The sequence below is a fragment of the Falco biarmicus genome, chromosome 2 (genome assembly GCF_023638135.1).
Source record: "Falco biarmicus isolate bFalBia1 chromosome 2, bFalBia1.pri, whole genome shotgun sequence".
NCBI lineage: Eukaryota > Metazoa > Chordata > Aves > Falconiformes > Falconidae > Falco > Falco biarmicus.
Window position 1 is genome coordinate 71,326,091 of NC_079289.1, and position 17,592 is coordinate 71,343,682.

Genomic DNA, 17,592 nt, shown 5'->3' on the forward strand with positions numbered 1-17,592 from the left:
GTACGTAAGCCAAATAAGCAAATTATTTTGTCCCTGTACTACCAATATGAGCATATCACCATAAAGATGTCTTTATTGATGTCTATGTTTTTATTCTTGAGAGCAAAACCTGGAAGTCCCATACTGAGTGCAACCTACACCAAGATTTGTTTCATAAACACCCTAACTCAGATTTTCAAGAGAATTAGTTGTTGTATCTCCACTTACACTTTCTTGACAGAAAGTAAAAAACATTGCCTGACTCTTACAGAACACAGCTTTGCATGTCTTGAAGCATCAGGCACTTCTGGTTTACAAGGGCTCAAGCAAATTTCTTTCCAGCTGTTTTTGGTCATTACCACCTCCAGCAGTTTGCTCTGGCCCTCCGCTGGTGGTTTCTACCCTTGTAGCATGGTCACCTACTTTCTAGCTCTGTCACCTACTGTGTGCCACCTCCTCCCATTCACATTCATACATTTCAGGAGTTTCAGCTGAACTGAAGCCACCACAGTGGGCACCCTGCTGCTGCTGCTCTGGGGACACCACCTCAGATGCATGCAGTGACTATCTGCAATTAAGCCTGCCATGGCACTTCAGCCCTGAGGACTGGGCTCCCCAACACAGATGCTATGAAAGGGTGTCACGAACTCAGTGGAAACAAATATGCTGGCTGAATCACAGCTGGAAATACTCATCTTTAAGAAGCTTTTAACAATACCTGGAAAAAGGCACACAGAGATGTATTAAAATGGCATAAGACTGTTACTAAACTACACCATGGTTGTTAGGAAACATTCTGGTGTTTATGCTGATTGACTCACACAAACATTACAGAAAACACAAACGTTAAGGATATGGAATACATATGCCATATATAAAAAATCATTTTGGGTGCCAAACATAAAACTCTTCTTTCTCACAAATGAATAGAAATAAAGGCTTTAAGAGTATTAACCTGAACCTCAGCATTTCCTTAAACACTACGTGAAGTCTCAAGTGTCTTCTACCTGGATTTATGCAGATTTAGACTTTTATTTATTTCTTCTATGTTAAAGCTGCAGCCTTGCGGACAGTGTGTCAATGTTGTGGACTGTGCCCTTGATTTAATAAATAGTACTGGGGAACAGCACTGTGCTAATTATGTTTATTTGCTGCTCATAAATTACTCTGTTGACTGTTTAATGGCACGTTACACTCTACCACCTGTAATTTTGAGGGGACTACATACTACCAAGTGGCTTCTTTTGGCCTTGACATTTTTGTATGCTATCAAGGGTAATAGAACCTAAACCTTCAGATCTTGGTACTAATAGCATGTATTTGACACATACTAAGAAGCTACTTAGATGAGTGTAGATGATTTCAAAGAAGACAACACAACAAAAATTAGGAAGTAAGGAGGCAGCTTGATGGATTTCATATTTGGACAGATACATATGTTTTTGACATAGCTAAGCAAAGCACATGAAGCCCAAGAAAGTCTGATACTTCAGTTTGTACTTTTAAAGAGCACTTACCGATGGCAGAAAACAGACACATGATTAGAAGTATGAGGACACACCAAAGGACATCAGCATTCATCTGTCTTTCAAGCTTACTGCGCTTGTAACGGGGTCCATTATTATTTAACAAAGCTTTGGTCTCATGCCCTGCAGAAACAATTACATCAAATGATGTCATATGGATTTTTGTTATTATTTTAAGGAAACTATAAAAAGGCAGTATGCCTTGTCAGGCAGAAAAGCAGCTTTTACCTGCATAGATTACTATTCCTGCAACCTCTTCTGTATTTCTAATGGTACATCCACGTAACAAAAGATTTTCTTTGAACAGTCCATCCTTTTTTCCACTTTTATGTACACTGCAGAAAATTTAAAAACAGAACAAAGCACAGCATGTCAAAACATTAAGCTTGTTAAATCATACTACTCTGTAATATAACAAGCCCAGGAAACAGCTTCAAAGTTTAAGTTTTGTCAACCTGATGGTGAAATATTTCCTTAGATCTTCCTCCTGGGAAGATTCTCTGGCAGACTTTGAAAACTGAAATTACCTACCCAAGAATCCCAGACATGCAGCAGCCCAGCTGGAGCAGTACCAGTTGCTGTTGGATATATAAATGTACTGCACAAATGCTCACTAGAGATATGCAGGCCTAATCTACAGCATGTGTGCCGCCTATCTAATTCTTTGAAAATGCATTGGACTTTCTGTGTATGGGCAAATGGACTGTGCAATCACAATTAACCCAGTCCAGCTAAGAGCAGCTGTGTAGTGCATATGATACTAAGGAAGATGTGCCAGGAATAATATGTGTCAGTGCAGTGAAAAAGAAAGGAAAAAAATTGCATGTGTTTATCAGTGAGAACAAGAGAAATTCCTTTCAGAAGTGCCTCGGTGACTCTAAGAAAGGCAAAATGACCTGCACCCTAATGATTCTTGTTGACTAGCACCAAAAGACATGAGAAAAATGAGGCAAAGTAATGTCTGCACTACAACTTGTTGTCTGCTGTGCATGGACTGACTCAAATTTCATACTGACAGAGAAATACAGAAAACAGCCTCATGAGAATTAACAGTCACCAGGGCAATGTTAAACCATGATAACAACAATTAAAAAATAGCATTAGAATGTTTTATTAGTAAAACAGTCGAACCAAATAGTAATTTCAAACCTTTTCTAAATGAATAAAATTTAATCGACTGCAGTATCATGCCTCAGAGAAGACTAAAGCAAAGTCTGAGATGTTTAAATGGTCTATCTTCAGTTTCAGAGCATCAAGACAATCACAATTCCAAAGTCTAAAAACCAGACTGCAATAAAAAACTCGTAAAAGCTGGGAGTTGAAGAGAAATCCTGGAAAAGCATGTGCTATATTAAAATTAACATTGTGCTGTTGCAACATTGAATTTTATCGCTAGCTGGATTTCAGTATTTAAAATCCTGTGTCCCTTGAAATCTGCAATCTGGCTTAAAATTGTGCCTTTTATAAAAAGATGGAGTTCTTTTTATTTGCTTCCTATTTTCTAAGCTTTCACACCTGGGTTATATCTTCATGCTTCTTTCTAATTATTAAAATCTTTTCTTTTTCTGAATGAGGATCAAAATTCTAACTTCAGTGCATGCTCCTAGGATATCAGGCCTAAAGAAAATATCCTGAGATCTGCAAGAAGAAAAGGTTCACAGTGGTGAATCCTTTGTACTTTTCCCCAGCCTAGCAGAACTACATGCAGATTATATAGTTATGCTGCTTATGCTATGCAGCCTCTAGTCAGTGCTCTTAGTGAGTATACACACAAATAAGATCTAGATATACATTCATACATACGTATATATCTACAGACACATATACACAGTCCTTCTAAGTTCAGTGTAATATGTTATACTCACTTCCTGCTCAATTTTAAAATTAAAAGCATTGGTGTTTCAACAGGTATGCTTAGCTTTTCACTGTAGGGATAGAGAAGAAGTGACGGGTTTGACAGCTGAGGCAGCAGCAGTGATAATATCTGACTAGAGACCAGAAACAAATGGAGAAGACGTAGATAACATAATTTGTAATTCTGATACAAAACTGAAGATCTGTTTTTCATCAGGTGAGAATTTCTCCTACCCAGTCCACCCTCCCTGCTGGCCTCAGATACAAGAGCAGAGGTTTTACTTCTGTCCTCTTCTGCAAACCTCCTAAACCCACTGCCTCACCTTTTGCCAAAGGAGCTTCAAAAACGGGGGCTGCCCAACAGCCCTCTTGCAGTATGTTAATAGGTATAAGCACTGATTGCCAGCTAGAGAATTACCCACATTTGGCTGCGCTTAAACTATGGGAAATAACTGCTTAATGATTTCATGCTGTAGAAATTACCCTACTACCAGGATTCTGCCATTCCTCTGCTTTTTAAGGCTGAATTCTACATTAGCATTTCTTGTAAATCATGAGAATGTTTGAATTTCCAATAAAGTCTCCAAATGATAGTTACAATTCCTGTTAATAAATGGGACTTTTTAAAGATAAACCTACTTAAGATGTAATTGCTCTGGCTTATGATTTTATAGCCTTCATCATTTTTTTACACTTCACAGTAACAGTGGACTGTGACAGGTTTATTTCACATAGCAACCTTTACACCCAATTACTTGTGTATTTGTTCTATATAATTATATATCTGTTCATACTATCTTAGCTTATACAAGTGCCCCAAAGCAACAGAGCAACACCTGAAGTTAACCTGCAGGTGCCAAGACCCCAGTCTAGGGCTCTCACCCACAGTCTGAGCCTTCTCACCTACAACTCATCTTTACATTCATTTGCTACTGCTTTTTACTTTTTCACATCCAAATTAAGTCATTCAACTCACCTGTTGCTCACCAGACCTTTAGAAAACATGGATGAAATAAAAAACTGTGAGAAAGAAGCTGGCATGGGCTGGAGGAAACTCAGTTTCCTTCTTGCCTGCACTCATTCCCAGTGACTCGCTAACAGAACATACATGTAAGACAACTGGGCACTGATGACAAAAGGAAAAAAAAATTACAGACATAAAGGTCTAGATTAAAAAATAATGAAAACTAGAGTTAGATAAAACTGCTCACTTTGATAACAAACCTCCCAAGGCTATAACCTTATGTCTGGGTGGAGGGATGGCTTAGATCCCATTTCTAGCCCTGCAGAGATATAAACCTTAAGCTTGTTACAGAGGCTGAACAGTCTGCTTTCCCCTCTCTGGATTCAGGCCAGTGTAACTTTGGAGGCAAAGAAGGAAACTTTTCTCTTGTCGGTATTTAAAACAGCGGCCTGCTGAAGCTGCTCAGACACACGGAATGTGAAGGCTAGTCCACGAGGAAATGCCACGGCAAGTGCAGGTGCAATGCTCTTTTTCTCTGCAATTTTTCACACAGATGACACTACAAATATGCAGTATCTAAACATCTAAAATACACGTGCACCACGAATTAGGAGAAATGGGCAGACCATATGCAGTTAGCTACTACTTGGCTACAGCACTGTGAAAGTGATTGTGTAAAAATTAGTCTCCTGGTTTAAAATAGCAATGCAAAAATATGTCTGATGGTAGCTCACTTCAGCCTTCTATTTATATTTTTCCTTGTTACGTGTTTACCAGCACTAAAGGACAAGGTGACGTATCAAAATTGTATTCAAAAGAGAGTATTTTCACACTCTGGTTTCTCAAGTATCTTACAAAGCAAATGGTAGAGCTGGCATTACTTTCCAAGGCTTGACACTCCCAAAGAAAATATTCAGCATCTTAAACACAGTTTCAGTGCACATCATCAGTCAGAATCTTCCTAACTCTCAATTCTGATGAAACTTAATCTGTTTTTTTTTTTTTTCCCCAGGAGAGGTGGTGTCACTATAGTACATTAAGAAAACATCACTATATAGATTTATAGATTTTTTTCCCCTCAAAAAAATTGTAACCTGATTTTATTTTAATTTGCTTTTGTTATCTTATGACAAGCTTTGAACTAGAAACACACAGATGTATTCTTATTATTATAATTCATTGCTATAGTTATTTTGTATGATCAGATAAAGTTTTCTGTTCTTGTCTAATAATAAAATTCTTACTTTCAGAGAAAAGCTGAAAAGCCAGAATGCCTACTATTACTTCTCTTCTCTTTTGCCCATATACACACACAGAGCTAGAAACAAGATTTTAAAGCCTCTTTTGTTATTATTGGAACCTCGCATGGGATTTTTGAATGTTGTCCATGCATACTGCACATAATCTGGCTAGGCCCTGACAGGCAGGAGGCATGTTAGGTTTTATTCTATTCTTTTTACACAGAAGACTTCTTCTAGGGGAAATACAATGAAGAAGTATGCTTGGGATATCTGAGGGTGCAGAAACCGCAAAACTGAAATAAAGCAAGCACCCGAGTAGAACTGGTAGTGTGCCTGTCTGTCTGCACACCCAGAGTGTGTTCAATGGAGATTGTGCCAATATAACTGAGGAAGTCACATGTAGTAACGTGCATGCTATACTTTTACAGATATAGGATAGGACCAGGCTCATCTCAACACATTTTGCAATATTGTTGTGATTTTGTATTATCATGTCTCCTTTTACACTGTCCTGCCTGTGCTACATTGGTTTTCTGTAGTGATCTTTTTTTCAGAAGAACTGCAGGTAACAGAACTTTCACATGTTTACAACACAGAGACTCAGAAAGACACACAGACTCTCTCTTCCCCTGCCCGCTCCGCCCCCCCCCCCCCCCCCCCCCCCCAGCTCCTTGAAAGATTTGTCAGCACAGACATTAGAACTAAAGGAGCTCTTTATATTTAAAACACAAAAAAATAGTCTTAATCGAAACTGGAAACCTACTAACTGGTCAAAACTTCAAGCAAACCTTGACAGTAATGTCTCAGCACAGCTTTTACATATGGATCTCTTGCAAGTCTATTATTTCATAGCATCCCTGTTTAAGTAGCTCACTAACATTTCTTTTCAGTTGAGCTTTTACCAGCTGAGAGCTATCTGGATCTTTCTTTCGAGCAGTGACTACTGGTAAGATTTTGAACAGGAGTTAAGATCTGAGTTTGACACAGCAATGACATTTCAATTCAGATGTGCTAATTACTATTCATCTTGCAAATGTTTGATTTGAAATAGACCCATGATTTCATGATACTAATGAAGGAAATTTAAAAAGAGAGGGGGAAAAAAGCCTTATCCCATGATACATTAGGACACTGAGAGTTTACTTGTTGAGGGGTTGGTCCCTGCTCTTTACTTCAAGTGCCCCATGGTCCATTAGTTATAAATTTCTTGCAGCATAGCTGATGAGACCTGGACATCACCTGATGCTTTCTGCCAGATTCAAAACTGATGTCTTGTTTTTTTGCTGTGTCAAAATATATTACAGCATTTGTGAAACATTAAAATATGAAGAAGATTAAATAGAATCAATATTGAACAACAGTCTTCCAAAAGACACTAGCATGTTTTTTGCTACGTAATTCAAATGGTTCTGTAACTTACACACTGCAGAAATTTTCCACATGGAGTACAAAATTAAATATATAATGAAACACCAATTTATGCATATCTTCTACAGTGTTCAACCGCTGCTCAATATTTTGGGGACTAAGATTCACACACATGAAGTGTGTTGGAATAGCTGCCAAACTTTCCACTTCCATATCCGGAAATGTCCTTTCTGCAGTAGAGCAGGCTCTCTATTAAATGTAGACAGTTACAGACTCTTGTGCAGTAATGTCTAATACTAAAACTTTTACCTTTAAATGTACTGTAGGGCTTTGTGCTGCTAAATAAAGGAAAACATTTTCCCACACTACAACCTGATGTAGTTTCAAAAAAACCTGTCGTGATTTACACCAATTGACAGTACATCCTACACAACCTGTGACATCTGAGAGTAGTAACTGAAGTGGTAAATAGCATTACTATAAAAAATTCCCCAAGCTCTAGCAATTTATCTTGAGCCATTTAAGCAATTCAATACTGCTTATCACTATTAATCAATATGGGTAATAAATCATTGTATTCTAAACAGAATTAGTGTCTGTTTAACTCTCTTCATTAAAATTTAGACAAAAATTTAAATATCCTGGGCTCTCACTCTCCATGTGGTTACAGGTTGTAGAAAAATGTCATGCAAGAGTGCATCTCCTAAGTTACCATTATCAGCATGCCTACACACTACAGTCCTGGCTATGTTAGAAGCAAAGTGCTTTGCACATACTAAATCATCTTTTTCTGAGGACTTTCTCCAGGACTGATTGGCCAGAGATGAGAACCCTATTAATACAGTTCAGTTTGCTTAGAATTAAGACAAGTGGACGTAGGTGATTCTGCTTGGTGATGCACAAGCACACCCACTGTGTGAGCCAATTGTTTTATTTTATCTGAATGACAGGAAAGGAATACTGCCATACTTGCAAAAGTACCAGTTTTGCCTTCAAACAGACCCACCTTCATAAAAGTAGTATACAACAGACTGTGTTTGTTTGTTGGCTCTCTTGGACCTGTCTTCTATTTCCTCCCATTTCCAGATGGGCTTTTTTGATCCATGGAAAGAAGGCAGAAGAGTATCTATAACTGCACTACTTCATGCATTCATTGCTGGAGTGTAAACCGAACAAAGCTAACAACTAAATCCACCCTAAGGAATGGAAATGTGAGGCTTCCATCTCACTCTGAAATCTCAAATGAGGATCCTCTAAAAGATCTTTAAATATGCAGCCCGACTTAAATGTGAAGATGCAACTTACAGAACAATGCCCAAAAGAAACCTGCTTTTTTTTTTCCATATTAAAGGAGTGTATACTGAAGGATATTATATGAAATACTCACATGTAACCTCGAAACCTACTTAAGTCATTGTTTGGCTTCTCACATTCAATGACACTGGTGAACTTCAAGGGGTCAAATTCTGAGTCCTGGAATAATAAAAGTGTTAATTACTTAGGGCAAAGACTTGCAAATTACAGCCAAAATAATTTTATATTCTATTTTTCATAATATGTTAAAGTCCATTTTTTTCAAAGGCAATTAAATGAATGACACTGACCACTGGCACTGAAAATCAAAGGCACCTGGGCACCAAAATTCCTTCCAAAATCTCCCTTGCAAGGATGACTTTTTTTGTTCTACCAGTGGAATTAGAGAAAAGATGCTGAGCCCAGAAGTCAAATGAATTTGGTCTGGGAAGGCTCAAAATATTCAATAGTATTTGATGTTCAGCGAAGCTACTGAAAATCTAGGACATCATAAGTCAATATACTGCTAATTATGAAAAAGCTAATATGAGCTTTTGAAATATTAGCAAGACTTCTTGATTGCTTTATGTCAACACGATAAATTAATCTACTACAGTAAATACACACATATAGCAGAATAACTTTTTCCTAATTAACACTTAAAAACTTCTTTATTCTCTAGCTCATTAGTCTGAAGCTGGTATTTTTGCTGACTATCTAAGTTTACCTGTAGCTAGCACCTTGTTGTGTCTGAAGAAAAATATCGTATCACAGCATAATTACTTGATTTTGTTAAATAAAAATCAAGGTTCTCCCTTCTTTGCCAGACCAAACAAACTATGCAGTGAAATCAGAGATACCCGGTCCTGGTGCTGCTGAGAAGGCTGTTTGTCTCCATCAGTGAGGACTGCTTTTAAGTAAACTGCTTTTCACACCATTTAAATGAAAGAACAAATTGTGAATTATTATATTATTAAGCTTTCAACAGTAATAATACTGCAACTGTTATGTTTTGTAATGTTTTTTCTGAGCAGCTGTAGACCCCAACCACTACTTTTCAGAACACGGTACGGGAATAGCTGACTAAGAATCAGTAACTGAAGGACAGACACAATCTTATTGCCAGCCTCTCTGAAACACAGCTGCCTTTTTTTTTTTTTAAAAAAAATATATTGTCTCTACTCAGAAGAGGTGATTTTAAATAAAAGATAAAAGAAACTAGAGGATATGTCAGCATCACCATCAACGCCCTCCATTTTTCCACCAGCTACACATGCAAGAAAAAAAGACTTAGAGCATACAGGAGACAATTCAAACCACCCACACCTGACACTTCGGGAAACCTTTTCTGTATTTTCAAGAAACAAGAGATGATAGAACCATGAAGATGGGCTGTCACTTAGAGACAGCTACAGCCCACTGGAGGAAAGAATCACTTTTAGATGTAGAATTCAGCTTGTAAACAAGGGGGGTGGGGAGTGGGGAGTAAAAACAAAGGACAGCTCTGAGCAAGGAAGATTGCTATGCTAAGAATCAGACTCCCTGGATTACATTAAAGTTGGCAGACAAGCACCTGAGCCTTAGGAAGAAATCCAGATGATCTCAGCACCAAATACTGTTGGTTAAGATCATTAGATATTTCTCCTGGTCAGAAGAAAATGACAGGGTTACAGTGCTGTAGAATAAGGAAAGACCAACTGACATCATCTACCAGAATTGTGCAAAGCATTTGACACTGCCCCTCGTGACATCCTTGTCTCTAAACTGGAGAGACATGGATTTGATAGATGGACCACTCAGTGGATAAGGAATTGACTGGACAATTGCATTCAAAAGGCAGACTGGGATCAGGTTAGGAAAGCTAAAGCCCTGACAGAATTACATCAGGCCAGGGACATCAAGGGCAACAAGAAAAGCTTCTATAGGTACACTAGTGATAAAAGGAAGACTAGCGAAAATGTGTCCCCTCTCCCGAAGGAAATAGGAGAGCTGGTTACCTGGGACATGGAGAAGGCCGAGATACTTAATGACTTCATTGCCTCAGTCTTCACCGGCAAGTGCTCTAGCCCCACTGCCCAAATCACAGAACACAAAAGGCAGGGACTGGGAGAATGAAGAACTGCCCACTGTAGGAGAAGATCAGGTTTCAGACCATCTGAGGAACCTGAAGGTGCACAAATCCATAGGACCTGATGAGATGCATCCACGAGTCCTGAGGGAACTGGTGCCTGCAGGTCCTGAGAGAACTGGCCGATGAAGTGGCTGAGCCACTATCCATCACATCTGAGAAGTCAGGGCAGGCCTGTGAATTTCCCACTGACAGGGAAAGGGGACCAGTGATGAGTGGCATTCCTCAGGGGCAGGTACTGGGACTGGTGCTGTTTAACATCTTTGTTGGCAACACGGACACTGGGATTGAGTGCACCCTCAGCAAGTTTGCCTACGAACACCAAGCAGTGTGGTACAGTTGACACACTGGAGGGAAGGGACACCACCCAGAGGGACCTTGACAGGCTTGAGAGGTGGGCCCGTCTGAGCCTCATGGAGTTCAACAAGGCCAAGCGCAGGGTCCTGCATGTGGGCTGGGGCAATCCCAAGCACAAATGCAGGCTGGGTGGAGGACAGATTGACAGCAGTCTTGAGGAGAAGGACTTGGGGATGCTGGTTGACAAAAACTGGAACATGACCTGGCATGTGTGTTTGTAGCCCAGAAAGTGAACCGTATCCTGTGCTGCATCAAAAGTATGACCAGCAGGTCGAGGGAGGTGATTCTGCCTCTCTACTCCACTCTCATGAAAACCCACCTGGAGCACTGCATCCAGCTGTGGGGTCCTCAGCACAAGACAGACATGGACCTGTTGGAGCAAGTCCAGAAAAGGACCACAAAGATGGTCATTAGGCTGTAGCACTTCTATGAAGACAGGCTGAGAGACCCCAGAGAAGAGAAGTCTCCGGGGAGACCTTATAGCAGCCTTCCAGTACCTAAAGAGGGTCTACAGGAAAGCTGGAGAGGGACTTTTTACAAGGGCATACAGTAACAGGTCAAGAAGTAATGGCTTTAAACTGGAAGTGGGTAGATTCATCTTCACTGTGAGGGTGATGAGGCACTGGAACAGGTCGCCCAGAGAAGCTGTGGATTCCCTATCCCTAGAAGTGTTCATGGCCAAGTTGGATGGGGCTTTGAGCAACCTGGTCTAGTGGAAGGTGCCCCTGCCCACGGCACAGGGATTGGAACTAGACGGTCTTTAAGGTCCCTTCCAACCCAAACCATTCTACGATTCTGTGATTCTCTAGGTGACTGAAGTTTGATGCTGGACATGCTTGGAAGTATCTAGTTCTACAGAGGTGCCTAAGACATCCTTGGGCTGTAAAATAAGGCAGATATTGTAAAGCAACACATTCACTTCCTTTGATGCTCACTCCTCAGCTGCTCACTTCAGACAGGCAGAGACACCAGCAGTCACAAGGAAGGAATCTCTGGCTAGAACAGAAATCACGAAGGTTTTAGGCCTTGACATCTGAAATCTGTTACTACAGCTCCTAAAATGTATATACTCTGCCTGTATCCTTGCCTCCAGCAGCCAAAAGGTTCACATTACAGAGACATACAGTAGCAGCCAGAGCTACATGGCAGCTGGCTTTACTTGAGCTTCTTGGAGAAGGTGAAGTTCTCCCAAGTCACACCAAAGCTTGTTTTTCTGGGAAAGCCTGTGCTGTCTGCGTAACACCTGCTCTGCTGCTCCAGAACATGATCTTTTCCTTCCTTGCCCTGGTATGTTCCTTGGCAGGAAAAAAGAAGCCTCAAACAAACCTACAAGAAAAATAATCCATATACACTGCTCAAGGTATTTAATAATATACTGTCTGCCTATGGACTGTGTTAAAGAAGAGTCACCACTGTAACTTAAATTGCATTTATAAAATGAAGATACTGGAAAGGGAAACATTTCTTGTCTTTTTATTATAACATACTATATATAATACAGTTAATTTAGCACAAATTTTCATTCAGTGGTCTTAAAAAAGAAACAAAAGAAATCTTAACATCTTTGATGAATGCTCCTGCGGGAATCCTAAAGACACCTAAAAATAAAACCCAATGTAATAAAATGCAGCTTTTCTATCGCTGCTGAACTCAGCAGAGAGAGCATGGTCTCAGTGCTGTAAGGATACATTAGCTTCTAAAGCAACTGGAAGTTTGCAGACTGAATTCCCTTTCTGCTAAGAAAGCCTGTCAGCAAAGCCAGTGACTTTACAAATAAGAAAAAACCTACTAAAAATCTAGAGATAAAGTCTTCACAGAGAAGAAAGATCCTGTCAAGATCAGAAAGGACTAAACCTACTCAACTTCTTCATTGCTACCATGCAACTACCATGTAGTCTTTCTCCCTCCTTTGTTGGATTCTTTTCATTTATAACTCAGTTTTGGAATAGAAGTTCTTTATTTTTAAGTTTATCGTCTGTGTATTTGTGTTCTGTTACAATTAACTTGAAATATGTGATTATGGTCTTTAACCAGATAATATCTGGGAAGTGAGAAAATCCAATTAAAATAGTAGTTTATGTAAGGAAACAAAACTGCTGAATTCTGATTTATGGCAGAAACTCTTTCATTTATTAATAAATCAAATAGTTTCATCTCTTCTCTGTGAAATGGAAGGGTAGATATACATTGTATATAACAGCTGATGACACTGTTTTGATGTGAAAATGCCTTCCAGTAGATGAATGAACAAATATATTAAACAGTGCCTGCATGTGACTGCTTTCGGTGGTTATAAAGAAGCACAAAGTTAACATAAGATTTCAAAACGATCAATATTTTTTTCCTTTTTATGCTGATATCCACACTTCAGCAGCAAATAAAACAGAAACTGTGATGCTGGTCTAATATATTAACAGCTGAGAAGCTACAGCTAAACAAAGTTAAAGTCAAAAGTGTTGATTTCACACTGCACAAATCAAGATTTGTGCTGTTTTCTGGGTAGAAGTCCATGAAAAAATTAAATTCTCTGCCACTACCTTTAATTCTTCTCTTTCTGCATCACTGTTACAACACAGAATACAAAATCAAAATATGGTTGAGAATAGCTCTTCCCCAGACTTTTGTGCATCAGTTATCTGATGTGCCTGATTTTCAGTGTCATGCTTGCCACTTACAGAACTGCTGGGCATTAAAGCGGTCCCAGCTTCAAGAGGGATGAAAAGCTCCATGCCTAGGCAGACTGCAACCTGAGTTGAGGCTTTCCAGTTCCTGATTTCCCTGAAAACATGACTGATTTGGTGTTCTTATGGTCTCCCAGTGCACACCAACAAGGCCAGGTTACTCACAAAAAGCAGCTGGAGGCATTTTTTTTCTTTTCTGAAGGTACGTATCGTATTTATTATACAGTACTTCTGCATGTGTCCCAGACTTGTGCCTTGTGCACCGCTGATTTGAACAACTGACTTTCTGGTTGATATAAACCTGGGAGAGATTCACTGACTGCAAATAAGTTCCCCAGTGAACTTCACAAAACTGTTGGATGGCAAAGGCCAGGGCCAAATTCTGTTCATGTCATTCATGTATTTCTGTTAAAAAACTGTCCTAGTTTCAGCTGGGATAGAGTTAATTTTCTTTTTAGTAGCTGGTATAATGCAGTGTTTGGGATTTTGTATGAAAATAATGTTGATACCACACTGATGTCTTTAGTCGTTGCTAAGTGATGTTTATACTAAGTGCAGGACTTTTCAGTTTCTCTGGCTCTGCCAGCCAGAGGTCTGGAGAAGCACAAGAACCTGGGAGTGGACACTGCCACGACAGCTGACCCGAACGAGCCAAAGGGATTTTCCATACCATAGAACCTCATGCTGAGTATATAAACTGGGGGGAGTTGGCTGGGGCCTGCAGATCGCTGCTGGGGGACTGGCTGGGCATCAGTCAGTGGGTGGTGAGCAGCTCTGTTGTGCATCACTTGGTTTTTTTTCCTTTTGGATTTTATTCTTCTCTCCCTATCTCTTCATTACGATTGTTGTTGTTATTATTATATTTTATTTCGGTTATTAAATTGTTCTTACCTCAACACAAGGGTTTTATTTTTTTCCAAATTCTCTCTACCCTGTTGGGTGGTGGTGGTGGTGAGTGAGCAGCTGCATGGTACTTAGTTTTGGGCTGAAGTTAAGCCACAACAACAACAACCTGTTCTCCTTTTGCTACAACATACATTTTACTTGCCATGACTAATTCTAAGGATAAGTCCCTGTAAAATAAAGTAAGGCCAGGCTTTGCATAATTTCATAGTTCTTAAATATTATTATCATATATGCAATCTTATCCCATAATTTCCACAAATAATATAGAGGTGTTCTGTGTTGATAAAGAATAATCTTTCATGTCGAGCCAACCAAGTCTATAATATAGGGAGACAGCTTGCATTATGAAGAGGCAGCATGCATGTTTCATGTGTTACAAAGAAGCAACCGAATAGTGACTGTACACGTATGATGGGTAGCTGAAAAGGTTATTCAAACATTAGTGATTTTTGATGCTTACACTTAAGACAAGTATCTCACTGCTAGGTAGTGCTTAATTTATTTGAAGCACAGACTGGTCATTGTTAAGGCATTACAGAAAAACTGTGTTTGAAAGGATACTCAGAAATAAGAAATCTAAAAGAAGGGCCAGAAAGGATTATGCTAGTTTCAGTGAGTGTTGACTTTGAAAAAAGTCACTATGAGCACCATGTATGTTAAAGTCTATGCAAAGTCAAGCACATTCAGTTACGTTAAAAGAAAAAAAGAAACAGCAACCAGAACTCAAATGTTTTTACTCCTGCATTAACACTCTAAGGCTGCAGACAATCATATTGCCACTCATGCTTCTCTCCCTCCAGGCCAATCAATTTCTAATTCTCTTTGAAATGGTGGAAGAGCAATGGTCTATGAGATGGATGATATTTAGAAGTCAAGAAATGCAGATTTGACTTCCATGAAGTTGAAAGGAAACAGAATCCTTGGTTCCCTTTGTCTTGAGCAAATGGGACTAGTGTAAATCCCTCTGCCCATGCTATACACGCTATCTTAGCACTTACAGGCTCTAAAAAACTAATACTTTCATTCTTTTTCAAATGTTAGGTATTGCCTCTGCTTTTCTAACAGAGTTAGCATGGATATAAGCATCATCCATACAGGCACCAATCTGGTTTTCTGCTGGTGTTTCAGATGGATGCCGTTCCTCCTGTTGGATTTGAATTTCACATCACCATCATGGTATCACAACAACGTCACTCTACAACAGGGCTCTCGAGCTGTGCTGCCTGCACACCGGCAATAGGATGCAAGTCACTTCAAAAGAGTAAAACCACAAGATATATCTGGATGCCTTTGCTCTGGAGAATATAGGGAATGGTTGGATGGTTGGTAAACACTGCCTGAAATACAGAATGACCATAGGCCTGCACGTAGGGGATGAGAAGATAAAACTGGTGGCATGCCTTGTCCAGTGCTGTGTGGCCCAGCAAGACACCAGGCACCTGTTGCTGTGACCACTATGGCACAACATCATTCTTTTTCTGTGGGTAGGTCATAACATGTGAAACAGAGGTTTCAGTCATTTCTTCCCATATGGTCTGAGAGTTTCAGAAATACAGAAATAAAGAAATACACCATTTGGTCAACCATTAATGCATAGAAACATTCAGGTGTATCTCCCCATTGGAGTTGTTTGTACCCTGCATTCAGAAGCCTTCGGTGACTAAACGTTATCCACTTCACTCTAGCGGTAAGAATTCTTTCTTACCAATATAATTTTAAAAATGGGTCTTGAAGGTTTCTGCATGTATGAAGTGATGCACAAGATACATCAGAGGAGTGAACACCACTTCTTGCTCCACTCTCCTGCCATAGTAATATCAAGTCAAAACGAAAAAAAAAAGAACAAGAGGAAAAAAAAGAAGGGATTTAATTACATAATAATAAACAGAATTTCCTCAAATACCTGACTTCAGATTTTGATTTTGTCAAAATGCCCTTAGTTCAATGCCTTCCTCTGAAAAAAATGCTGACCCTTTAGAAACTCAGAGGTATTTCTGAGAGCTTAAAACTTGTCAAAAGGACACACAGTGATACTTACATTAGATATGTTATGTACTCAGGGATTCCACAGAATATATTTCAATTCTTCCAGAGTCTTCTTGCTAGGAAACTGTTTAACAGCCTATCCATAAATCCTACTTCTTCCAATTTCTTAACATTTAGGGAAATTAATTCTTACTCTAAATGAAGCAATGGGAAGGCTTATTTTCCTTATGTAAGCAAACTTAGTCATATTGCAAAATCCTGTTAAATATTGATTCCTTCAAAGCTGAATTTCAAATTAAAGTTAAATTGCAGATGTAAAGGGTTTTGTGACTAGGCTTTAACAATGCTTTACCTGTTAAACCTGATAAAGAGTTCCATTTAAAACAGTAACTTAGGTCTGCAAGAATTGGGCTGTCTCTCTGGGGAAGCACAACAAACACAGGAGAAGAAAACATAATGGAAAGGTGTTTTATTCAAAATTTTCCTTAAAATAAGCCACTCTCTGTTATCTCTCAGGTGAATATTGAAAAACTTATATCCTAAAAAGGTATACTGTTGAGGAAAGGAAAATGTTACAACACCTCTACAGAGTGGGAAACCCGCAGGTAGACAGACGAAGGAACTACAGAGATCTGTCACAAAAAAAGGAGACTGAATTTAGCTTTCTCCAACATGACTTTGGAGCTTTAGCTGCAAGATAATTCTGAATCTCTACAGTGAAATGCCAACCTTTCTGACTGCTGGCAACCTCACGAAACTGTCATAGCTCAAGAAGCAAAGCATGCTGCTCTGCCAGATGACTTAGTTTGACAATTACACAGTGTTCAAACAACATATTCCCCTTCATTAAATGCGTGTGGTATGGGTGATTTAATGGCCTGTTAGTGATATTAATAATGCATAGTTATTAAAATGTTTTCCTTTACTCATCTGCCCTACTTTACTGCTGCAGAAACCTGAGTCTGATGTTCAGTCCTTCCTTTTAACAGGACAGCATGAGTACCCCAGGATGCCCTTGGGTGACACTGACAGTTACCCACTTATCACGCTGTGTTTACTGGCTATGCTGGGGAACTTATCCAGACTTCTCCCTGCAGTACAATGGCTAAATGAGGGCTCTGGGACTTGTTTTGGCATGTATTTCTGGAGGAAACAAAAAAGGAGAAATGAAGTCATGGAGACAACTCAAAAGAAATATTTAATAGACAAAAATCTGCCTAGAAAAACACCTTTCCAGTTTGAAAGCTTTTAAGTGCAATAAGAACACATCCTCCTAATGCATTGGTCCATCCTATTGTTGCTTTATATA

At 39.3% G+C, this 17,592-nt stretch overlaps 1 protein-coding gene across 1 annotated transcript in view; it reads right to left on the reverse strand.

Moving 5' to 3' along the window:
• ATP10A (ATPase phospholipid transporting 10A (putative)) overlaps positions 1-17,592 on the reverse strand; it is a 118,485-nt gene that overhangs the window by 44,604 nt on the left and 56,289 nt on the right. The window contains exons 3-5 of the mRNA XM_056328434.1: positions 8,320-8,405; positions 1,734-1,840; positions 1,497-1,628 (exon numbers count right to left, since the gene is read on the reverse strand). Coding sequence (XP_056184409.1) covers positions 1,497-1,628; positions 1,734-1,840; positions 8,320-8,405 — 325 coding nt within the window. The remainder of the gene's footprint in view (positions 1-1,496; positions 1,629-1,733; positions 1,841-8,319; positions 8,406-17,592) is intronic.